Below are 25,674 nucleotides of genomic sequence, written 5' to 3'. Positions count from 1 at the left end.
AAGAGCGCCGCAACCCCAGAGTCGGCCACGACTGGACCTAATGGTCAGGGGTCCCTTTACCTTTTACTGCAGTAAGTTTAGAAAAGGCTGGCATTTCATAAGCTTTGAGAACCCTTTTGGACATGATGATAAGCTAACAGGAGCAGAGTGCGCAGTCGACTTCTGCTTCCACTCCCAGCACTTCTCTGTCATGTCTGCAATCTACTTCTCTACTCCAGATATCTGTACCAGACATAACTTAAATTAAGCAATTTAACTGTCTCCACTTTCAGGAGTTTACAGCCCTCTAAATTACAGGTCGTTCAGAAGGCAGCAGTCTGGATTTTAAGCAGGTTGGATCACAGAGCACCTATTAAACCATCCTGCATGAACTTCAGAATTTGCCAGTTTCTCCCCCCTAACTTGGGAGTTGCCAGGTTTGAAACTGGCCTGTGTGGCTGACCCCTTTAAAAGTCATTTGAACCACAGCAATTAGAAGGTGAAACTATTTAGCTCCACCCTTTGAAAAAATTATCCTGCTAATTTCTGCTTATCAAAACTATTAAAAGGAAAGGGCCAGGCCAGGCTGCTGGTTTTTGTTGTTGTTGTTGTTTGCTTAGCCAGTTGGCAGCTCCTTTTGCAGGTGCAAGTGCTGATGTTGAACTCAGCATACATCAGTAGCAGTGTCGGGAGGGTGGAGGCATAAAACTGCCCTCCCCCTGTGGCATTGCTACTGCTTACCTGGAGGAGGGACTGGGCACCTGCAAGTTCCAGAACTGCACAGCTGCACAAGCAGGAACACTGCACTGTTCTGCTGGTGGGTCCATGCAGATGTGACCTCACAAACACCTGGCCCCAGCTCAGCCATGTCCAGGTAAGCTGCAGTGACGCTGTTCACTTTTGCTGCTGGCTTGGTTTTATTCTGTTTTGTGTTTCATGCTTGGGCTCTGTGGTTTGTTTCTTATTCTCTGTGTTAAAGGAAGCTGACATGACTTTTTACCATATGTGGTGGGAATGTAGAGAAATTTTAAAAAATTGGGGAATGATATTTAATGAGTTGAAGAAAATGTTTAAATTAACATTTGTAAAAAAAACAACCCAGAAGTACTTTTGTTAGGGTTTGTAGGAAAAGACCTGCCAAGGAAAATAAAGAATTTATTTATGTATGCTACAACGGCGTCAAGAGTCTTAATAGCACAAGGATGGAAGAATGAGGAAATCCCGACAAAAGAACAATGGCAAGAGAAATTGATGGACTATGCAGAATTGGTGAAATTGACATACAAACTGTGAGACAAGGACAACTGTGACTTTAAAGAAGAATGGGAACTTTTTACAAACTATTTAAAAAAACAACAAAATGAATTGGACTCCTTGGCAGGTTTTGAATAAACATACACAAATGTATTGATTGTTAACATAACAAACAGATAATTTAAGGATCTTTACAATTTTACAATATGCAGAGAATAACATGTGTTGAAAAATCAGAGAAAGGAGCTGAGGGAGGAGGGTTTGGGGGGAGGGTGTTTTGGGGGGAGGGGGGAAATGGGAAAAATAATGAAGATGATATGTTTTAATAATTTGTTATGTTGAAATTCTTAATAAAAATTATTATTATTTTTTAAAAAGGTAGCTGACATGTTGCCCTCCAGGTTGGACTACAACCCCCATCATCCTTGACCGCTGGCTGTGCTGGCTGTGGCTGATGGGAGCCGGAGTCCAGCAACATCTAAAGCGTACTATGTTCCGTTCCTAACCTGTGATGGTCCCTGATGAGCGGAAAGGCAGCATATACCTTTCGCCAACAAAAAAAACCGTATCCCTTGGTGCTGTAATCATTCCACCGTGAATCTTTCAGCCCACATCTGAAAGACATTCTGCTCTGAGTCAGCAGGCCTAAAGCTTCCAGGGTTCAAAAAAAAAAAAAGCACCACTGATGAAGTTCTGTAAAACTGCTTCAGGGGAAAAAAACAGAATTGAAATGAAGATGCATACCACTGTTTGCAGCGTCAGACCTTGGTAATATGCCACCCTGTGTGAGGCCAACATTTGCCCCCCCCCCCCATCTTTAGGAAGGAGGTAAGAAGACTCTAGGACCCTGTTAGACCCCCTGTGCTTCCTTCCAAAAGCCCAGCAAGCTCTTATCAGGCTTTAAAAAAGCACCTTCCTCAACTGCCGCTTCCCTGCTTGCACTGCCCTAAAGTCGCCTCTGACTGTTTGAGTGATCCTTAGCAGCATGTAGCCACCTGTAAACAGCCACCCATAAAACGCTGCTGTTACAAAAGGCAGTAACCAGCTAGTCACCTTTTGCTTAAGGCTGTCTCTAGCTAAGCGTTGGAGTCAAGTGCCCGGACCAGCGTGGGTCTTTCTAGGGCTTTACAGTGAAGATGGATTTGGGTCCCTCCTGTGCTTTGCACCAATATACTCCCTGCCTCCCTCCCTCTCTCTCTCTCTCTCTTGCTTTCTTCCACTCTTGTTTCCTCTCTGCTTCCTGAGAAGCCTTGTTTATACCCTTGAGCAAATACTCCTAAATTTCAGAGTCAAATGGCAGTGTGGGATTAGGAAGACACACCGAAACAGCTGGATTTGAAGTGGCACATGGCAGGTGTACCCATGTTGTTTGTTCTGAATTGATGTGAAGGGGTGCGCTGGGGACTCTTAAGCAGCCAGTTAGCAGTAAACAGTTGGTATTGTTTGGAAAGAATTAGAGGGTAGGTGATTTGTCTCTGCCTCGCAGGGCAGAACTACACATTCCAAAGTAAACAAGGCTGTGGTCCAAGATGGTAGCCCTGTGTTAAGATCCTTCACAATATCTTGTTTAACTTAACCTGTTTGTTTGTTTATGTTTTCATGTTACACACTTTGTGTTTATATGTACAACATGTCTGCTTAAGTTACAGTGATACCTCGGGTTACAGAAGCTTCAGGTTACAGACGCTTCAGCTTACAGACTCCACTAACCCAGAAATAGTGCCTCGGGTTAAGAACTTTGCTTCAGGATGAGAACAGAAATCGTGTGCCGGTGGCAGGAGGCCCCATTAGCTAAAATGGTACCTCAGGTTAAGAATAGTTTCAGGTTAAGAACGGACCTCCAGAACAAATTAAGTTCTTAACCTGAGGTACCACTGTACTTGGTAGGCAGTGTTGTGGCCAGGCCTTTGGCCCCGCAGTGATCCGGCCAGAGGAGGTGATCAATGCCCTCCTCATCACTGTTTAGCCATGTCCAGGGGTGGCCCTCACTGGCCACTCAGTGCTGGCAGGGGGCGTGGCCACAGGGACATTTAAACCACGGCATAGCCCTTCACTGAATCTCCCATCTACCCACCCTCTTTTTATGCTTTGCTATGATATGACCTTGCTTTGGACAAATGTCAGCTGCCATATTTTGGGGGCCGGGAAGGAGTTCTTTCCACTTGGCAAACTGGGTCCAGACATTTGGTTTTCGCCTACCTCAGTCAACTTTGTGAGATTAGGCATTGGATAATAATAATAATAATAATAATAATAATAATAATAATAATATTCATTATTTATACCCCACTCATCTAGCTGGGTTTCCCCAGCCACTCAGGGCAGCTTCCAACAAAATATTAAAATACAATGGTCTGTTAAACATTAAAAGCTTCCCTAAACAGTAAGTCTTTGTTTAGATGGAGGGGAGGTTGTAGCCTCTGCCTGCCCATCCTCATTAGGTTTATACGAAGCCCAGGTGGACATTCAGTTATGCACTGCTCCTGTGCTTTGCAGATTAGAATCTTCCTTGCACTGTGCATTTTGATTCATAACCTGACATTTCAGTGTTATTTATTACAAGATGGATGGGCATTTTGGTCGCAGCTGCATATGCCCAAAGGACTGGAGCCAGATGATAAGGCTATCTTCTTCCAAAGATATTCCTGCAGGCAATGGTGATGCAGAATGTAATATTACATATCTTGAGATGAAACTTTTTTCATTAACGAGGTCCCATGCTTAGCCATGCTGAAAAAGTTTCACTCCTCTGTGCAGTCTGTGTTTTTCAAGATCGGAGCTATGGTAGATATTTTAGATAGCCAAGTGGTTAGACTTGTTGCAAACTGGTAACAAATGTAGGGTTAAACTCTTTTAACTCTTTGATTCATTGTTTTTCCAAATGGTGCTGATTCCCCCTGGAACAATCTGATATTGGCGATGCAGGGTGTAATGGTTATAGGGGTTGCTCGTGCGTAAGTTGCCGTTACTCCTGGCTAGGTTGCCTGGTTGAACCCTTGCTGTCTGGACAGCCTCAAGTTCCGTGGCTGCCTCAGTCGCTGGCAGAATCCGTCAGTGGGCGTTTCTTAAACCTCTTCCAGCATAAAAGCTGTTTGATGCCCAGTCTCCTCCCCCTTTGCCTGCGCACTGTGGGTGTGGGCAACGGAGTACTCGTGCCCTCTCCGCTGGTCTCCTGCGAAGAGTCCTGGAGCCACCTCTCCGATTCCCCCATCTGCCCCCCTTCTCCACTGGTGTTACGCTGATTTCCTTCCCCAGTGGATGGGCTACCTCTCCCCCTACTGGGAGCCTCTCCACTATCGTCCTGGAGCCTCCTCTCCGCCTCCTGCTCCGATGGCAGTTCCCTGACACAGGGTGACTGCTTATCTATTTTGTTTTATTTCAAGTATCTATGAATTGCTTGCTTGTTTATTTATTTTTAAACATTTTCATCTTGCTCTTCGGCACTTGCCCGCACACCCAGAAAGCAGTCAGAAAATCTTACAAATGTTACTCCTAAAACAGGCCCTGCCTTCGTATCTGCATTCTAAAAGAAATGACACAAAAGGAAAAGGAATTGGGAGGGAGGAGGAAAAAAGAAGTGTCAGACAGTTGAAGGAACAGGAGTGGAGATGGGACAGGCTGTTGAATGGACCATTGATAAGGCCATGCTTATGTCAGTGTATCATCCCTGTACAGTGGTACCTTGGGTTACATACGCTTCAGGTTACAGACTCCGCTAACCCAGAAATATTACCTCGGGTTAAGAACTTTGCTTTAGGATGAGAACAGAAATCATGCTCCGGCGGCGCGGCAGCAGCGGGAAGCCCCATTAGCTAAAGTGGTGCTTCAGGTTAAGAACAGTTTCAGGTTAAGAACGGACCTCTAGAATGAATTAATTACTTAACCTGAGGTACCTCTGTATGTGGCAACTATTGATGGGGCAGAAATTCAGCGCAATTCACTTTTTAATAGAACCCTCCTTAATTACCCATTTCTGAAACAGCTTGCAAAGGAAACACACTCAGCCTTCAACATTCACACGCCTCCAAATTTTGCGATGCACTTTGGCAACAAAAAAGATTCGTACAAAAACACCCATGTTAACAGAAAATGTACATATCAATGCATAGGTCAGTATAAACAACATAAAAAAATACATTGCATGCAAAAACGTGTACGTTAGCCAGAATACACACTAAAACGGTAACACATTTTGTGAGGACTTTTTAAAAAAATTACAAACTGATGTAGAATGTGGTGAGGTGGAAAAATGGGGAAAGGAGGAACTGGACTGGACAGATTTATCCATCCTTGGTGACAAGAAACTTTTACAAGAGATTTAAACTGGTACCAAACAAAGCAGGACAGTGTTTTACCTTCGTCCTAGGCCCCTTTTTAAGATGAGATGCCTGGGGCGGTATGTTCAATTGAAGCTTTCCCCCTTCTTAGTCACTCTTCTGTGTCAATGTCATATATATTTTTCAGCTGCAGGGGGAGGGGGACTAGATATGAGTACAACCTCTTCATAAACCATCTATAAGTGACATCAGGATTTAATACAGCGCTTTGTTAAATTTTTTATGTCTCAAAATTTGAAAGACCAAAGGATAAAACCCTTTAGTGTTGACTTTGTAATGTTCTGTGTGCTCTCTTTCTCTCTCTCTCTCTCTCCAGTAAGGCTGGGAAGAGTGCCCTCTAGAGCAGGCATAGGCAAACTTGGCCCTTCAGATGTGTTGAGACTACAGCTCCCATCATCCCTGACCACTGGTCTTGTTAGCTAGGGATGATGGGAGTTGTAGTCCCAAAACATCTGGAGGGCCGAGTTTGCCTATGCCTGCTCTAGACCTATCTGTGTGGGCTCCTGGGGGCCTTCCCAGGCCACAGCCCACCCTAGCCCTGCTGCCCACCCCGGAGCACTCCCAGAATGCAAACCTGATGTACAGACCCACCCCAAGCAGGCTGTGTTTGACACCCGTGAATGGTTAACCCAAGTTACAGTGTACCTCAGGGTATTCTATTTGGTGCTCTTCAGATGTTCTGGACTTCATCTCCCATGAGCCTCAGCTAGCATGGCCAGCGGTGAGGGATGATGGGAGCTGTAGTCCAGCAACATCTGGAAGGAACGCCTGTTGTACGCGATTTATATTTTTTGCCTTTCCTGTCAGGCAATGTGTGTTGTGGGGATTATTTCTGTAATGCTTTAGTCATCAAAAACGGCCGCCATCCCCAAAGAGTCTCAACCTGTACCTGTTTGAACTTTTTATAATAATTTATTTTCGTCAGCTAATCCATTTAAAAAAACCAAGACCGATAACTGACAGCTACATCTGTGGTCATTCAGCTGTATTTATAACGTATTCTTTAAAAGGGTAAGAAGAGTTTCCAACCTATTATGTATGCTTCTAAGGCCCTGCCCATCAAAACCACATGTCTTTAGGGGAGCTTTGCTGGAGTTAATTGCATATAAATTGAAGCCGAAAATTACTTTCTTAAAGGTAAATCTGCACAGCCAGCATCAATATTTACATATCAAACACCCTCCTTTTGCTAAATTCTCCATAGAGTAATTTTATCTGGAGGACCTTGTTCAGCCAAAATGTAACTTGCAGGAAGAAGACTCTGTCACTCTGAGCCACTTTCAGATGAGAAATCCTGTCTGGTAAATTATAAAAAGAAGCAGATCTCACACTTTTTAATTTTTGCATGTAGTAGTCTCTTATAGCCTGGTGAGATGGCTATTGCAGGTGACAACTGGTGGAAGGGCAGCCTGATGGAATCAAATCCTCCTCCAACTTTCTTATAATTAATTTCCTGTGACTTGAAAGTGCAGTAAGATATATGGGAACTCAGTTAATTAACAGATAGGGAATATATTTTTCCTCTTCCATTATTTTTATGGGACAATGTCTGCTGTAGCTCAGTGGTAAAACATCTGCTATACATGCAGGACATCTCAAGGTCAATCCCAGGTGTCTCCACGTGGGAGGGCGAGACTCCCTGAAATCCTGGAGACCCATTGCCAGTCACTGTAGACCAGAGTTTCCCCAAACTTGAGTTTCCAGCTGGTTTTGGACTATAACTCCCATCATCCCAAGCTAGCAGGACCAGTGGTGAGGGATGATGGGATTGTAGTCCAGAAAGAGCTGGACCCAAGTTTGGGAATCCCTGCTGTAGACAATACTGGATCAAGGTTCTGAAGCATCTTCCTGTGTTCCTATGACCACCTGATATATCTTTGATGTACACTATGAAGACAAAGGACTGTGGCTCAGTGGTAGAACATGTGATATACATTTTAAAAAGTCCCAATTTCAAGACTTTGCATCTCTAGACACAGCTAGGAAAGACCACATAGAGGCCCAAATTACTGCAAAGCAGCTGCCAAGCATTATGTAATTTGAGGGGGGGGGGGGAATACTGAACTAGAGGACCAAGGGATGTGATGCACTATAGGGCAGGTAAACCACAGGTGATATAGGAAGCTACTTCGTACCAATGCAGATTATTGGTCTATCTTTCTTAGAATTGTTAGAGAAGCATGAATGAATTTCACAAAGGGAGGTTGGGTAGCTGTGGTGGTCAAAGGATCGTGGCTCCTTGAAAATCTGCCTATCATTTCCCCAGGATTTCTCTATTTCTAAAGCAAACTGATACACTTTATTTTGCCCATCCTCGTAGCATGGCTTAACTGGGATCTAAAACCCAGGTCTTGTTAGTTTCTGTTTGCCACTGAGCAGCTGCTTAGAGTCACAAGGCTCTGTTTACATTCCAGAGACATTCCAGGCTATTGGAAGTCTCATGGGAGAGGAGACGGATGTGACATTACTGGTTTCCTGTTCCTTTGTTGTTCAGTTGCTCTCTGCTTTCATAGAGAGAGGATGTTTTTTGTCTGCGCAGTTAAGAAATAAAACTCTTTACAACGTAGCCCAAACCTCTCGTCTCTTTCCTGTGCTGGATTCTCTGCTGAATGGGGGAACGTGCCTTGGAGCTTTATCAAAGGCTCAGATTGTTAATTATACGTCGGGAGGGCGATTCCAAAGGCTCGGCCGGAGGAAGATGAGCTTTATCAGCTTGGCCGAGCGGAGATCCCGACAGTTCTCCCAGGTCCAGGTCCTCTGGGCTCCATCACGGACATCATTATAGGGACTAGTAACTTACAATTTCTTGTTTTCTCTCTGCAGACTCATCGAAGACAATGAGCCTTGCCAAACCCTGAGTAGTAAACTGTAAGTGTGATTAAGCACATAGTCAAGGGATGAAAGAAATATTTTTATTTCGTCCAACTGCTAAAACGTAACAAAAACCCTTTCTTGACACAGATTCTCTTTCCCTTGGTTTCTAGAGCTGGAGCAGCTTGTGGTTGCAGGGCAAGGACATTTCTGTTTTTCTCAAGGAGAAAAAAGAACTTCCTGGGTACATATCCTACTATACTGTCCTGAGTTTTACCTACCATGACCCCCTCCCAGCCACCCCAAAGAATCCTGAGAATTGTAGTTTGTTGAGGGTACAGTGGTGCCCCGCAAGACGAATGCCTTGCAAGATGAAAAACCCGCTAGACGAAAGGGTTTTCCGTTTTTCGATGCGCTTCGCAGGATGAATTTCCCTATGGGCTTGCTTCGCAAGACGAAAATGTCTTGCGAGTCTTGAGATTTTTTTTTTCGCTCCCCACCCCCTTTTTCTAAGCGGCTAAACCGCTAATAGCCTTTTAGCAGCTAATCCGCTAAGGCGCTAAACCTTTAATAGCCGCTAATAGCCGCTAAACCGCTAATAGCGCTAATCCGCTAAGCCGCTAATAGGGTTGCTTCGCAAGACGAAAAAACCGCTAGACGAAGAGACTCGCGGAACAAATTAATTTCGTCTTGCGAGGCACCACTGTACTAAGAATTCTTAGCAGCTGCCGCTCCCCTTCACAGAATCATAGTCACCGGGTTGTGTCAGCACTCAACAAGTTTGTGGAATGATGCAAAAGCCCTTCTGTCAAATCCTCTGAATACAGACTGCCCACAGCTGTGTCCTGAAACGTGAGCCAAAACCGTGGCTGCTGATGCGTTTTTGAGGTGCCACCCTCCCTAGGCTATATCAGTCCAGAAGGACAGGCACACCCACTGTACTTAGTTCCTGCGCCTCTTTATAAATTATGCACAATAATTCACTCAGCAAAATTATTAGTCTGGAACAGACATTGCTTTGAAGGCCATCTGTAGGGCCAGCTGCTGGGAAGGGACAAGTTACAAAGCAGGTTGATGTCCTATTGCTCTTGTGGATGAAAGAGATGGTTACTACCATCCTGGCTGGTGCCCACTGGGATAAGAGCAGTGCAAAGTGGGAAACCAACAGTAGGTGGAGCCAGAGCCAGTAAGAGGTAAAGGTAAAGGGACCCCTGTCCGTAAGGTTCAGTCACGGATGACTCTGGGGTTGCGGCGCTCATCTTGCTTTATTAGCCAAGGGAGCCGGCGTACAGCATGACTAAGCCACTTCTGGCGAACCAGAGCAGCGCACGGGAATGCCATTTACCTTCCCGCCAGAGTGGTACCTATTTATCTACTTGCAGTTTGACATGCTTTCGAACTACTAGGTTGGCAGGAGCAACGGGAGCTCACCCCATCACTGGGATTCGAACCGCCGACCTTCTGATCAAGCAAGTCCTAGGCTCTGTGGTTTAACCCACAGCGCCACCTGCCAGTAAGAGGTAGAGCCAACTAATTCTGCACCCTCCTCCCTGCTGAGTTCTACAAGGGCAAGAATGAGACCAAGGCCTCATTCTCACAGCAGTTCATTCCATTTCCTTGATGTTTCCTTCACTGTTAATCTCCACCTTATACAGTGGTACCTCGGTTTTCTAACTTAATCCGTTCTGGAAGACCGTTCGAGTTCTGAAACGTTCAAAAACCAAAAACTCAACAGCCGACAGCAAGGCCTCAGGATCTTGCAGTCAATGGAAGCCGCGTGGCATGTTCGACTTCCAAGGCTTTTTCGAAAACCAAGCATCTACTTCCGGGTTTATGGTGTTCGTAAACCAAAATGTTCGTCAACGGAGACGTTCAAAAAACTGAGGTACCACTGTATTTGACTTTTCACATGATATAAAACCCACTTCCAGAAAACTAACAGAATACAGTGCATGCTTAGCACTTATTTCTGTGTTATTTAATTCGGGAGGGAGGGGGGTGTCCATTAATACTTTAATCCAGAAAATCATGGGAGTAAAATGACAAAATTGGGGGTGGTAAAACAGCGTATAGTTATTTGCTGCCCTTTTCATGGGGAAACAGAAGCACACATGTGCGGAAAGGGTAGGAGAGCAGCAACTTTGTCCAGTGAACTTGGTTGTTGGTGTGAATGAAATACTGCCAGTATATTGGTCATAAAGTTCTACATCAAGACTGAAAGGAACATTAGAGAACAGGTCATATGCATTGTTGTCGTTGGCTTCTGTCTGTCTCAACAAACAATGGAGGAGAGCGCATTTGGGGGTGAGGTCAAACTGTTGGAGAGCTACAGTACCTGTTGTGGCCATGTTGACCAATATGGGAGAGATATGTTTTGTTGCAGCTGGGGCAGAGGACGGCGTCTGGTTGTGCTGCTGCACATGCAGCATGGTGTTTCTTCTCTCTGCGCTCCTCCCAGCAGTCATTCATCCTCTGGTTGTGGGAATGTTCAGGGGTGCAGGAGAGGATATATTGACTAATTATATCCTTATCCAACTTGTGCTAACAAGTTCCCAAAATATCAGCAGAGTTTATAGACATTCCCCTTTAAGTTCGCAACGGTAACGCTTGCACAGGTTCGCTAGAACCTCTATAATAATTACTCTGGTAATTTCCCCTTTGTTCCCTCTTAAAATACAAGACACGACACAGTCTTTATAAAAGTATAAAAGAGTTTACTCACGTTCTGTTCACACTATGATCCCAGAAGGCAGACAGGCTTAAAAAGGTAAAATACACTCAGAATCTATCTTGTAGCAAGATAGTCCTTATCTCCTCTCTTGGCTGAGAGCCAAGAGAGCATCCTTAGATGTTTCCTCATCGAAGGAAGATGGCAGAGAGAGAGAGATGGCTGCCTGCCCTTTGCTTTTATCATTTACCTGCACAGGTGAGGCCACACCCACCTCTGGTCACATGCGGAGGAAGTCCGTCCCCAGGAAGTTTACCTGCTTGCTAGACAGACATCCCTCCCCATGTTCTAACATGTACACTCTAGGAATGTTGTCATTGACTGCTCCTGTGTTTTACATCCCACACTGGTCACTGCTACGAATGTACGACATTCGAATGGCACTCGGCCGGCACGCCCGAGAGGGCCTCGTGCGGCGGGCGGGCCTGCGCCCGGAGAGGTCCGAGGCAGCCTGTCTCTCTCCAAGCACTGTGGTCATCTGCAACCCCACATGGTGGGGTTGGTGTTGCCAGCCTTCATGCCTCATTTAGAGACCTCTTTGTAATGCAGAGTTGATCCTTGGTGATCCTGCCACCTTCAATTCTGTGGACATGACCAAGCCAGCGCAGACGTCACTGAGATAGCAGTGCAAATGTAAACTAATATTCCCCGTGTCTGGATGCGCTTTAAAGGAGGAGGACTGGTTGCAATTAAGAAGGGAGGCAGGTGGGGCTGGCTGATTGCAGACTCAGGTTAGTGGGGTGCCATTCGCCCTAGTAGAGCATCTTCCACTGGTTACTACAAGGCCATTGTTTAGAATGAGCTTAGCTGCTAAGTGATGTCCTGGGTCTGTTCCCTCTTGGAAGTAGTTAGTTTTGCACATGACGGTGTGCAGGAAGGAGAAGAAAAGAGAAACAGATTGAGCACAAGTGACTGACTCCATCTTAACTTGCTTTTTCTGCAATTGCTCTTTTGGGGTGTTACAAAACATTTAACACTGTGCTGCTCGACCAAAACATAGTTTTTAGCAAAAGACTTGCCTCTATAGCAAGCAGGCTATTTAGCACCTTTGGTTAATTAGCAAAGGGAAGGCAGACGAAAACTTGCAAACAGCCAAACAGAGAGAGGGAGAGGGAGAGAGGAAGAAATGAACTGCTTTTTACTCTAGTAGTGTGGAGCATCCTTCTACTTTTGAAGGAATCCAAATATGAGAACGGCTGGTCAGAGTTTTCTGGTGCAATGAGTTCCATGTGCCTGAGGGAGTTTGGGCTTACATTTCCTTAAGAGCATCCCCTTCCCTTCCTATGCTGCCTGGGGAACCACTTTTGAAACTGAGTGAAATTTCAAAGGTAGCCTGTGATGATGGCATGAAGGCAGAGCTTGCTACTCATAACAGGAGAGGGACTGTGGCTCAGTGGAAGAGCACTACAGGAAGGGTCATAGCTTAGTGGTACAGTGTCTGTTTTGCATGCAAAAGGTCCCAGGTTCAATCCCATCATCTCTAGGTAGGGCTGAAAACCCAGACAACCACTGCCAGTCAATATGGATAACGCTGAGCTATGTGGATTGATGGTCCAAGTCAGTATAAGGCAGCTTCCTGGACCACAGGAAGGTCCCAGTTTTACTCTCTGGCATCTCCAGCTAAAACAGTCCTGGGCCAAATATCACACACACACACACACACACACGTTTTCATGGAACCATTTATCCCTCATGAAAGAAGGATTTCTGGCAACTTATTTGTGTGTATGGGGAGACAAATTCTAATAATTTTGAGGAGACCTCTCATTGTTTACGGACTGGAAGAGGGTTTGTTCTTCTTTTCCTGCAAAGAAGTGTTCCTTCTCAATTTTGAACAATGCAGCCTCCTTTTTAAGGGTGTTTCTTGGTAAACCGCAATAGCTACTCCATTGTCCAAAACCAAAAAGGAACCCCCTCTGCTCTCCCACCAACAATGGTCACTTTCCCACCCCTAGAAATTATTCAACATCATTGGGCCCTCCAAAGTTATTCCCATTTCTCGAGGCTGTTTTTATACAGCTCCCAAACCCCCCAAACTGATGAAATCTGGGCTGAATACTTTGGGCCCAGTGTAAAGGCCCAGGTAAAGTAAGGGACATGAAAGACCACCTGAGACCCTGAAAGTTGCTAACAGTCAAAGTAAACAACCATGAGCTAAGATGGACAGAATAGCCAGCCTATTATAAAGCTGCTTCCTGGTGTTCCAGTGGGTGGGGAGTCAAACATTTCACTGGGCATGCATACATTAGCCCATGCCTAAAACAGTTATTTGGACACCAGCCATTGTTTCAACTTTCAATATTAGTTGCTAAATTTATATTCTGCTTACTTGCCAAAATGGCACCTAAGCAGTTGATGCGTATAAAACTGATTATAAATGGCATGCTTGCTGGTTTTCCAGCAAGTGCCAAATGAAAGGCAGAAACATCATTACTTTGCAGTGGTTGTCCGTGTCCCTGATAACCATCCATCACTACCTAATAAAGCTTTTTTGCAAACAGACAGGAGTATCAATGCTTTCTTGGTCCAGGTTAAAGGTTTATCTAAAGTAAGAGCAGCCAATGTATATGCAGGACTGGAGATTATATTTGCCAGTGACCATTCTGGATTCTCTCTCAAAGCAATGTACCCTTGTTGTGATGAGGGTAGTCAACATGGTGTGATGTAACCTGAGGTATTGCGAAAGTTCATAACAATCCTTCAGCATGCCCAATGGGTAAGGATGGTGGGAGATGAAGTCCACCAACTTCTGGAGAGTATCGCATTGCATTACTCCTGGGCTATGGTAATCAACACTATTAGGCCAAGAAACTGCCCAAACAGCCACCCAGTTTGGATGTTCAAAGACCCATAAAAAAGGTAAAGGTAAAGGACCTCTGACAGTTCAGTCACATAGGACTCTGGGGTTTAGGTGCTCATCTCGCTTTACAGGCTGAGGGAGCCAGCGTTTGTCTGCAGACAGTTTTTCCGGGTCATGTGGCCAGCATGACTAAGCTGCTTCTGGCGCAATGGAACACCGAAACCAGAGCAGCGCACGGAAACGTCGTTTACCTTTCTGCCGGAGCAGTACCTACTTATCTACTTACACTTTTTGGCGTGCTTTCAAACTTCTAGGTTGGCAGGAGCTGGGACAGAACAACGAAAGCTCACCCCGTCGCAGGGATTCAAACTGCCGACTTTCTGATCGACAAGCCCAAGAGGCTCAGTGGTTTAGACCACAGTGCCACCCGCGTCCCTCTCAAAGACCCACAACACTCCTGAAATCTCTGAATGATGAAAGTGCAGGAGAATGAAGTCTGAGTCATGCTGCGCCTTTCACGGGGAGTCAATTTTAGCTGCGGCTATAAGTTTCCAAAGGGAGCCAAGATGGCATAGCCTATTATATCCCAAACTTACTCATCCATGGGCTGATAGTTCCAGCTTTCATTTCACAGTGCCCAATGTCCAGGTAGCAGATGTCTCTTACCAATGAAGCCTAACTGAAACTTCCACCCACAGCTGAGTTAGTCAGCACAGCTGCCAACGCTTTTGTATTCCTTTCCTACTTGGGTTTGTGGGTTGTTGTTTTTCAAGCCCAGGTGTGCAATGAACCATGATATATTTGAGGATGTTGCATCAGAAAGCTTCAGCCAGGCATCTCTCAGGAGGTCCAATCAGTTGCCCTTTCAGGTGACAGATTCTCTCCTACCTAGTTTCTTTGCATGGTCTTTTTTTTATTATTGGATGGGGCAGGGTACATCCTGTGAAAGTTTCTTCTTCCTCCTTTTGCAGTGTTAATTGGTGGCACTGCTATGGATCCAGGGATATGAACAAATGTGTCAGTGAAGCTCTGGAGATGGAACACATCTTTTATATCCAGAAGGTCCCAGATACAAATCCTGGAAGTAGGCATGGAAATATTTGTCAATTTCCATTCCATTTATTTCTAATCTTAAATTCGGTTCTCCACATTTTTTCCAGGACTTGAGTTCTTGTGTCTTTTTTAAAACATCACAATTTTAGCAGTTTAGTGCAAATTTCTCCTAATAAGCACATGCTTCTGTGTAGTTTTGACTAATATGAACATTTTTTGCAAGCAATTTCCCCATACATAATGCATGTTTGTGTATTATTTTCATTAATATCTTTATGCGCACTTTCCCCTAATATATGCAAGCTTTGAAACATTGTTTGGTTGGATAACTACATTGCAAAATTGTTTTGGTTCTCCCATTGTTTTGGACAGTGTTTGCTGCATATAACTGCCTTGATTACAAAGTGATCCAATTTCCGTCCACATCCCTAAGCTTCATTTAAAAAAAGATTAGGTAGCAAGTGATGTGGTGATGGGGGGGAATGATCCTGCCTGAGACCTTGGAGAGCCACACCCATTTAGAGTAAGCAAAACTTCCTATATCTAAAGAGGGAGGAGGTGTATTCTTCCTCCTTCCCATTCCCTCTCTCTTTGAGCAGTCTCTGGAAATTTCTAAGTTTCCCCATGCAATTTCCCACCTACTGGGATGCAATTACCACAATTCACTAACAAATTCTGTACTTAATTGCAAAACTGAGCCGTGCCCAACATTCTCCAAATAGCCATTGATTGTATCTTCCCCATATGACCCAGAGATACTGCGACAAAAGCAGCTTGTCTGAACATTGTCAACGAAATTTTCATTTCCAATTGGCTCTTCCTTAATATGCTTGCTATATGAGGGATAAACAGGCTGTTAGCTCCTTCCTTTTAGCAATCATTTCCCCAAGAAAGTTTTTCACTCGGCTTAGCCTTTGGCTTGGGTGTGATTTAGAAACATCATCTCAGCAACTTTTTTATCTCCTGCCCAATATTTCATCGCTCTTGCCCTCCCAACCGAGCCTTAGGTGTATTGATATTTTAACAAGGCTTTGGTTGGCAGGACAAGGCCTTTAAATTATTGCAGGGAGATTAGACAGTTCCTAAAGTAACAACTAAAATAATGTTCTGCGGTGTTTGTGAGAGTTTGCTGTGGGGCACCAGGATCTCTGCTATGATGACACCAAACTCAGCAGCATTGTCAGAAAGTCAACTAAATCTACTACCTGGTATGATGATGGACCCTGTGAGATGGCAGGCAGCTGGACTTGGGTAGATCATCCCAAAAAATACAACCAGATGAAGGCTTTTGATTGGGGAGGGGGAAAACACATTTACATTTCTGGCTCTGACCAGCTTCAGGCAGCTTGGGACCAGGATACCTGAAAGGTCACTTTCTCTCCTATGTACCTCCTCTGCATGTAACCCGAATTAGAAGCCAAAGAGGGGTGATTCCGGTGAGGTGTTCACATCCCTAAGTCAGATGGTATTATAAGCAAGGCATCACAAGGGCAGCCTGAGTCATTCTGGAGATTAAAATGTAAAGGTAAAGGTACCCCTGACAGTTAGGTCCAGTCACGGACAACTCTGGGGTTGCGTGCTCATCTCGCTCTATAGGCTGAGGGAGCCGGCATTTGTCCACAGACAGCTTCTGGGTCATGTGGCCAGCATGACTAAGCCGCTCCTAGTGAAACCAGAGCAGTGCATGGAAACGCCATTTACCTTCCCGCCAGAGTGGTACCTATTTATCTATTCGCACTTTGCCGTGCTTTTGAACTGCTGGGTTGGCAAGAGCTGGGACCAGGCAACAGGAGCTCACCCCATTGCGGGGATTCAAGCCGCTGACCTTCTGATCAGCAAGCCCTAGGCTCAGTGGTTTAGACCACAGCACCACCTACGTCCCCGATAGATTTAAGCGCCCCTAAATTGCTTTAGGTAAAGGTAAAGGTACCCCTGCCCGTACGGGCCAGTCTTGACAGACTCTAGGGTTGTGCGTTCATCTCACTCTATAGGCCGGGAGCCAGCGCTGTCCGCAGACACTTCCGGGTCACGTGGCCAACGTGACAAGCTGCATCTGGCGAGCCAGCGCAGCACACGGAACGCCGTTTACCTTCCCGCTGGTAAGCGGTCCCTATTTATCTACTTGCACCCGGGGGTGCTTTCGAACTGCTAGGTTGGCAGGCGCTGGGACCAAGTGACGGGAGTGCACCCCGCCGCGGGGATTCGAACTGCCGACCATGCGATCGGCAAGTCCTAGGCACTGAGGTTTCACCCACAGCACCACCTGCATCCCATAAATTGCTTTATTTTCCCATTAAAAAATTGCTTTATTTCCCATAAATTGCTTTATTTTCCCATAAAAAATAAAGGGATAGATGAATTTTAAAAAGTGAAACCAAGCTAACGGCAAGGAAAGAGCGTGCATCTGAGTGAGGAGAGAAGAGGACATGGTGGAGTGGGCTATTTCATATTGACAGACAAGTCTAGGTTCTAATCAAAGTGACTTACTTTTTCTCAGAGCATTCCAATCACAGTGATTTGGGGGAGGGATGAGAAAGTAAATAAAAGCATTTAGCTCAGTTGGTTAAAGGTAGAGGGAAAGGACAAGGGAATGGACTCCTGGACAGTTAAGTCCAGTCGAATTTGACTATGGGGTGTGGTGCTCATCTCCACTTTCAGGCCGAGAGAGCCAGCATTTGTCGACAGACAGCTTTTCCGGGTCATGTGGCCAGCATGGCACACAGACCACTGTGACGAGTACCAGAGCACATAGAAACACTGTTGCTGAGAACAGGTTGCAGGTTCAGTCCCCATATGGGACAGCCACATATTCCTGCATTGCAGAGGGTTGGACTAGATGATCATCAGGGTCCCTTCCAACTCTACAGTTCTATGATTCTATAATTTCTTTTTCACATGGTGGTTGTTCTTCTGCAATTTCTGTCCGGGAAAGCAGGACATTCAGAAGAGAGGTGGGCTGTTGGCACCCTTCCCAATCACTTCCAGTTCCCTAACCAACAATTTTGAAAACTAACACTTCAATCAATTACTGTTCATTCTGCATTTTTGTGATCGTTTGGTTGTTGTTTTGCAGACGTCTCGGAGAGCTCAGTATGGGGTCATTCCACTTCTCTAGTCCTAAATTCAAATGTATGGGTTGTTTCCAATGTTGCAATGAGAAGATAGTTGTATCAGCACCAGAATTTCTCCTTGCAGAAAGGAATCATCTCGCCCCTGTGCATAGCTGTCAACTTTCCCTTTTTTGCGGGAAATTCCCTTATTTCAGCGCCATTTCCCGCTGCTATCCCGGATTGTTAGATATCCCATAGACTGTCCCCGGGAAAGGTAAGGCTGCTGATCCCTTATTTTCTTTTTTAAAAATAAAAATTTACTAAATATTTTATACTTATAAAAGAAAAACAATACACAAATTCAACAAACAATACATCAACAACAAAAAAGATAAAGAAAAAAAGAAAAAGTACAGTACAACAATGCAACATAAGAAAAAAAATACAAAAAACACAAATCCAAATTTTTGTATCCAGGTCTTTCATTAGCTTATTTCCTCGACTTCTTCGCACCTCCCTTTTTTGTATTCTGGTTCAAATTATCTGGTTCAACAAATCCTTTCCCTTTTCTTCAATTTAGTCTGTAATTTATCATACACAATTTAACTTTCAATTTCCCAATTTAACACATTAACACTTAATGTTCATATAATTCTTAATAACCCTTCTGCTAAAACCATATATCTTCATTCCAATATACTTCTAACATTCATTAATTTTGCAGTATTTCTGTAAATATACTTTAATTTTTTTCCAATGATCCCTTATTTTCAAGGTTGCTGATCCCTTATTTTCAGATCTGAAAGTTGACAGCTATGCCCCTGTGTGCTCCCTAAATCTGTATCGGGGGTTCCCTCAACCCCCCAGAACACATTTGAGGATGGTTCAGGGTGTGGTGAAGGAGGAATTCCCTTGTGCTAGTGCTAATCTTTGCACTAGCACAAAAATGTCATTGAATGCAGTACTGTGGCTTTTCCTATTATATACTTGCTCCTTTTTTATTGCAATCCACGTCTGCTTTCAACAAACAACACCGACTTTAATTAAGAACGTAATAAGTGCCTGCTAATGGCCCATTTAGTCCAGCATCCTGTTCTCACAGAGGCCAACAAGACCCCTGTGGGAAACCGGCAAGCAGGATTCAAGCACCAGAACGCTCTCCCCTCCTCTGGCTTCCAGCAACTGGTATTCAAAAGCATTACTGCCTCTGACTGTGAAGGCAGGGCACAGTCATCATGGCTAGTAGCCATTGATAGGCTTATCCTCCATTATTTGTTTTTCTATCTTAATTTTGCACTCTGAGAAGTGCAAACTTCTCAGAGAGTTTCTCCATCCCTTGCTGCTGCATGAGCACATTTCTTTCTTGCTTTTAGTGGTTTATAATTGCTCTTTTTTATCTCCAGGTTTTAGTCTGCTTGTTCAAAGTTCCATCCTCCTCTCTTTGGCTTCACAGTGAATTGTTTCTGTTCAGCATGATTAATATTTTCCTTAAAGCCTTGTCCTCCTCCCGCATCCAGGCATGGTACAATTCCCCCACTCCGTTAAGCCTGGTTGTCCCTTAAATTAGCTCCCAGTTGTGTTATTCATTGCCAGCCTATTATTACCAATTTACTCAGGGACACCTTTCTCGTGCCACCAGTTTCCAAACTTGATTGCCTACAAAACACTAGGGGAAGAATATGGATTTCTAGTTTCCCCACCCCAAAATGGCAACGTCTGCTGCGCAGCTACTGTTCTGAAAGTCGGTAGGCTTCATCTCCCCAGACGGCTTGAGAATTACATCCAATTCTTAAAGAAATAAATTTTAAAGGTTTCCTGGCTGAAGAACCCTGGCTTCAGTTTGCCAGGCTTAATCCACTCTTGCAGGGTGGGGAGACCTTTTTGCCTGCAAATTCTATCCACTTCTGTGAAAAGGGGAAAAATTAGCCTCTTTAAGATTCTCTAATAGTCAATTGGGAGAGGAGACAACAGCTTCAGATTTAACAGATCTGGGATGGAGTGGCACTAGGGAACCCCCCACACAACAGTGTTGCTTTAGCTTATGTGGGTGGGACAGGATGAGGAGGAGAGCCTGGCTGTGCAAATGCAGTGGTGGGAGTGCCTAATTGGCTGTGCTGGTACATCGGCACAGCCCCAAATTCACCACCACTCCAACACATCTATACTCCACCAAGGCAAAATGCAGAGACCCCAGTGTCAAGAGGGATTCCACCACACATATAAACACAAACACCCACACACACTGCTCCTGGCTAGGAGGTCCATGGGTTTCAGCAGAGCAAATGTTATTTCTGGGAGAAAGTTCCAACCCACTATCCAAAATGTCCCTTGTTCAGCAGTCCAGAGAGTAGGGTCCCAGAGTTGGGCAGGTTCATGAAGGAGGGTGTATTCAAGATAACTTGAGGCTGGCCATCCTGACACCTGCAAATCCAAAAACTTGTCATTCATTTGAGTCAACTATGGTATCCACAACCACTGAGGGAGTGGGGAGACAGAATACATGTTCAACATTGCAAACCTAGCTCTGAAACCTGGCCAACGTTTGAGTAGAGAGATGGATCCGGTCAACTGATGGTTGATGCTTGTTAAATGCAAGGTTTTACGGGCACTGCTGATCAGCTAATACATAGTACCCACAAACTGTATTTCAGCCCAACCTATAGCCTTACCTGCACCACACCTGACATCATATAGGTTGCTTATAATTTTGGGCCCTTGCAGTAGTATTAGCCTCTTGGAATCAAGGAACTTCTTTGGAGAGAGACATTCCTGAACTTCTCCCTGCTGTTGCGACAACTGCGGTCAGGGCCTTGAAATGCTTTAGAGGAGTTATCATCCGAGGAAGATCTTTGAAACAGGATCTTATCCGGAAGCCTGACTTTTGGCAGCTGCTTAGAGTGTTCTTCAATGCAATCATAATTATTACTGTGCTATATGGTTCTTTGCCAGCCTTGCCGAAATCCACACTTTGCAATGGTCATGGTATTTTGTCTACTTTATTGCACATTTCTCATTATCAATATATTGTTGTTACAGTTGTATGACCTTCAGCACTTTTCCGGTTATTGTATGGGTTCCCCATGGCTGCTTTATGCAATCTCTCATGTTTTAGACATGAAGCTTTGCTGGAGAAAGAGACAGGCTAAAAAACAAAATGAATGAATGACTAGATGAATGAACTTGTGAGCTGCCATGGAACCATCTGCTTCAACGTAGTTCTTCATGCTTAACCTTTCTCAGTGATGTTGGGCACAGATTCAAGTTGCCTGCCCATTGTTTACTTCTGAGGGGATGGCAGTGATGTTTACTGTCCCTAAGGGATCCTCTTAGGGATCCTGTAGAAGAGAATAGAACAGGTTTGTAAACACAAGCAATAAATCCCGCGGAGACTTATCTGGATAACAGCTTTATTTGGAACTGAAGGTTCTTGCATGTTTCTCCAAATTATCTGGCTTGCCAGAAGTGAGCGATGGATTCTGGGAGTGTGAGATATGAGCCAGTGTGCCTCGAGAGCCACTGCGCCTTATCATGTAAATCTTTGTTTCAGGACTCTTTAAAATTCACATTGCTTCCCTGACAAAAATGCAGCTGCTCCTGTACAACAGCTTAATGTGGGTCTGCGTGAACAGTGCGCCTTCTAGAATCAATTTGGGGAAATGTCTGATAGTACGGAAGCAGACTAATTGCTTTTGAAAGAGTAAATACACAGACATGTGCAGCATACATGACTAGAGCTGCATGTAGGCCGCCTGACCTTCTAGAATACCTGCCACTAGTCTCTTGTCTTGACATGCGAAGGAGAAGGAACACAACAGCCCCTGGCAACAGAAGACACCTGTAGCAGAAGGTGTATGACAACACAAGCACAATGTTTGCTGGAGGGGGAGCAGGTTGGAAGGAGCTCTGGGCAAAATGCCATCCAGCTCTCTCCCAGTGCCACCCTAGTCCTCCATGATGGTGGTGGTGATGTCTTACTGAATTTTTATCCCACTCTCTCCCCAAGGACCCCAGGGCAGCAAACCATATATGCAATCTAAAAACGAAGACAACGCATAGACAATGTAAAACAGATTAAAACGCTTTGAAAACAATCACAGTTTAGAACACCCAAAAGCAGTTACAGCTTAAAAAAATTCCAAAAGCAACTTCAATTAAAAACATCCATCATCTTGAGGTTGCCAGGAACTGTGTTCTTCAGCTTGCAAATACCTGGCTAAAGAGGAATGTTTTCAAATTCCTTCTGAAAGTTCATTGTGATGAAGGCAGATATTCCACAACTGGGGAATCACCACTGAAAATGCTTTCCCACCGACAGGCCTTACCTGCCAATTGTAGGGTGCAATATGGTTTATAATAGTGAAGGTGCTCTTTTAGCTATTTGGGTCCTAAGGCATTTGGGGCTTTATATGCTAATACTAACACACTAACATGATGGTGATGATGCTGTGATGGCGGTGATGATGTTGCAACCACTTGCCCAATGGAACTTACCTTTCCTCTCTCCTCTTCTCTCCCTGGGTGTTCCCTGAGTGCCCCCCAAATTTGCTCCAGACGGTTTCACAACCCTCTGAGCCAGATTTTGAGGGTATGCTAGGGGGTGCTCAGGGTGAGAGGAAGAGCCACTGGCCACTGCGTTCAGCTCCGCCCCCTGACTGCTCCCAAAACGCCACGTGGCATCATGCCTCATGACGTCAGATGTGTGATGCCGCACATGCGATCTGCCCCCCTGAATCTTCGGCGCAAGTTGGCACCTCTGGAAACAGGGATTTATCTCCTGGCAGCTCTCAGCACCCTTCACACACACACACATTACAGTCCTAATAATTATTTGGGTGAAGCCACAACTGTCTAAAGTGGTATGAAACTGCTTTAAACGTATAGTGCAGATGGGATCTGTGTGTATGCATTTATTTGAGCAGGCAGGAGGCATCCCTGAGGTGAGGGAGGAGGCAGGTGGCAGGCAGGGCCACCCTGAGGTTGGCGGAGCACTGCTCAATTTCCGTAAGCTCCGCTGGAAGATGGGTGTTGTTTTGAAGGGTCTGTGACTTGGAAGCCATGGCAATCAATATCGCCATCACCGAATGGCGTAAGAGACTTTCCCATCAGCTCTGTTGTCTCCTGTGATCCAATGACATATATGAAAGAACACATTGTCCCCCAGGGCTTGCTTTTCCTTTGCGTGTATTTTAAGTAAGCTCTCTCATATCTCTTTCACAGAAAGCCTTGGTTGATGGTTGCCATGCCTCAAAGGCAGAGGCACCTTCCTTTTGTTTTGTGTTTCTGTTGTGTCATTTCCTAATGCAAATATTTTAATATTTTCAGCAGACGTGTTTGTGTGATCCAGTACAGCTGCCATTCGAGGGGTGGGGGCGCTCTCCTTTATTTATGAGATGTACTGGGAACGGGAGTAAAACAGATGCACAGCTAGATGAAGCCCATTTCTCTCACAGGTGCTGTTCTGGATCTATTCCAGGAATCGGGACATCAAATGGGGGAGGGAATTGTGACACAATGACAACACATTTTTCTTATATCAAAAGTAATTGCGGTCCTTGGGCTTCCCCATCTTCAGCAAAGTTATTCACTCAGCCCATGAACATTTTTATTAAACATTATAGCACCGCTGGGAGAAATAGGAAGGGTGATTGCTTACATGATAATGGAAGGGGATAACATATGGGCTTTGTCATTCAGCTAACTACTGAAACATTGTGTTGTAGCTTCTTGCTTCTCTCTATGGTTTCGGAGGGGTTTTAGTTTCTACATGGTAAAGACCAGGACTGTGTACAACTCCCCCCTTCCCTGATCTGTCTTGGGGCCCCAATGTGGGGCTCCCACATCAGGCTGATCAGCCCTGTGCGACCCCAGGAACCACCCACCCTGGACCTGCCCCCAAAGTGGGGCTAAGGGTTTTCCCAACCCTATTTTCACACATGGTCAGGAGGGGGATGAGGAAGAGATTCTGCATCTCCTTCCTCTGCAACCCCAACCTAGAGTGTTTCCAATCCTGCAGGGTGCTGGCCCATCGATGCAAGGAAAGCTGCTCATGAATGGGAGCAGTCAACACTGTAAAGGGTCAGATCTTCCTGCTTAACCAACTGGTTAAGCAGGAGGATTCAACCGTGCACAGTAAAAGGTAAAGGACCCCTGGACAATTAAATCCAGTCAAAGGTGTCTATGGGGTGTGGTGCTCATCTTGCTTCAGGCTGAGGGAGCCGGTGGTTGTCCACAGACAGCTTTCCGGGACATGTGGCCAGCATGACTAAACTGCTTCTGGTGCAATGGGACACCATGATGGAAACCAGAGCGCACGAAAACGCCATTTACTTTCCTGCCACAGCGGTACCTATTTATCTACTTGCACTGGTGTGCTTTTGAACGCTAGGTTGGCAGGAGCTGGGACAGAGTAACGGGAGCTCACTCCATCATGCGGATTCGAACCGCTGACCTTCTGATTAGCAAGGCTTAGTTGTTTAGACCACAGTGCCACCTGCTCCCTATCCTGCACAGTGCTGCCCCTTCACAAGTAGCTTCCCTGAACAGTACTTAGCAGGTAAGCCTGACCCCCAACCTCACCTGTGATATTATCCCAGGAAGCAGTCCCACCCCCCACTCCCCACCCACAGCCAGCCTTGTCCCCTGGAACGCTGCATGAATATCAGAAGCTTCCTGCTAGATCAGACCAATCACCCATAATTAGGAATGTAGGAGGATTTTGCTTGCATTTTTTTAGCAAAGCAATCTAATTTGCGCCTGGAGTACTAATACACAGATCGGGACATAATTATCCTCTTAGATTTCACACTTCTCTGAATTTTGTGATACAGTTCTTGGGTCAAAGAACATACCAACAGGCATTAAAAATGTGTAACTTTAGATTGAATTGCTTAGAAATGTGTACATTGAGCTAGAACACATATTCAAATATGGACTTTCATACAGGTTTTGTTAAAATCACAGATTAATGAGAAAACAGAAGAGAACAGTCTTGTGAATTAGCATGTATTAATGGACTGGTGACCATTCTTTATCCATAATCCAGCATCTCATGTACTTTCCAATGGTAGCCAGCCGAATGCTTTCAAGAAACACACAAACCTGCCATAGAATGATAGATTTAGAATATACTTTGAGAGGGAATCTAACCTAACCCATGCTCAGTGCAGGATCTGCAATGCAGCTACAGTACTCCTGACAGGTAAACTTGTATACCGCCCTATACTCAAAGGTCTCAGGGCAGTTACAACATAAAAACACAATATAAAAACACAAAATGCATAATAAAAACAACCCAATAACACACACACGCACACACCCCTGCTCAATCAGCTAAAGGCCTGGCTAAAGAGGAACGTTTTTGCCTGGTGCCTAAAGGTGTATAATGAAGGCACCGGCTGAAGCTCCCTGGGGAGCCCATTCAGAAAAGGCCTTTTCCTGTGTTGCCATCCTCTTTATCTCTCATAGAGAAGGCACGTGAAGAAGGGCCTCAGAAGATGATCTCAGGGTCCGGGTAGGTTCATATGAAAGACATAGCTGAGGTGTGCAGGTGTACTGACCTGTGGCACTTACAAAGTCTCATGCACTGTGTTTTGCAAACCCTCGTGATCATGGGATTTGCAAAGTAAGTGTCATGTGCAATGTTTTATAAAACAGGTCCCCCTA

The 25,674-nt window shown here is 45.0% G+C and overlaps 1 protein-coding gene across 4 annotated transcripts in view; it reads left to right on the top strand.

Annotated features, from left to right (window-relative positions):
- Positions 1–25,674, top strand: part of KCNMB2 (potassium calcium-activated channel subfamily M regulatory beta subunit 2) — a 322,930-nt gene that overhangs the window by 115,027 nt on the left and 182,229 nt on the right. The window contains exon 2 of one of the 4 annotated variants that reach the window (XM_083442412.1): positions 8,394–8,438. The exons of the other annotated variants lie outside the window; for them this stretch is intronic. Coding sequence (XP_083298538.1) covers positions 8,394–8,438 — 45 coding nt within the window. The remainder of the gene's footprint in view (positions 1–8,393; positions 8,439–25,674) is intronic. 4 annotated transcript variants of the gene reach the window in all.

Source organism: Podarcis tiliguerta (genome assembly GCF_965153285.1).
Source record: "Podarcis tiliguerta genome assembly, chromosome: 5".
In the NCBI taxonomy this organism is placed as follows: Eukaryota; Metazoa; Chordata; class Lepidosauria; order Squamata; family Lacertidae; genus Podarcis; species Podarcis tiliguerta.
The sequence above is the reverse complement of the archived record's forward strand: the minus strand, read 5'-3'. Positions and strand labels throughout refer to the sequence as shown.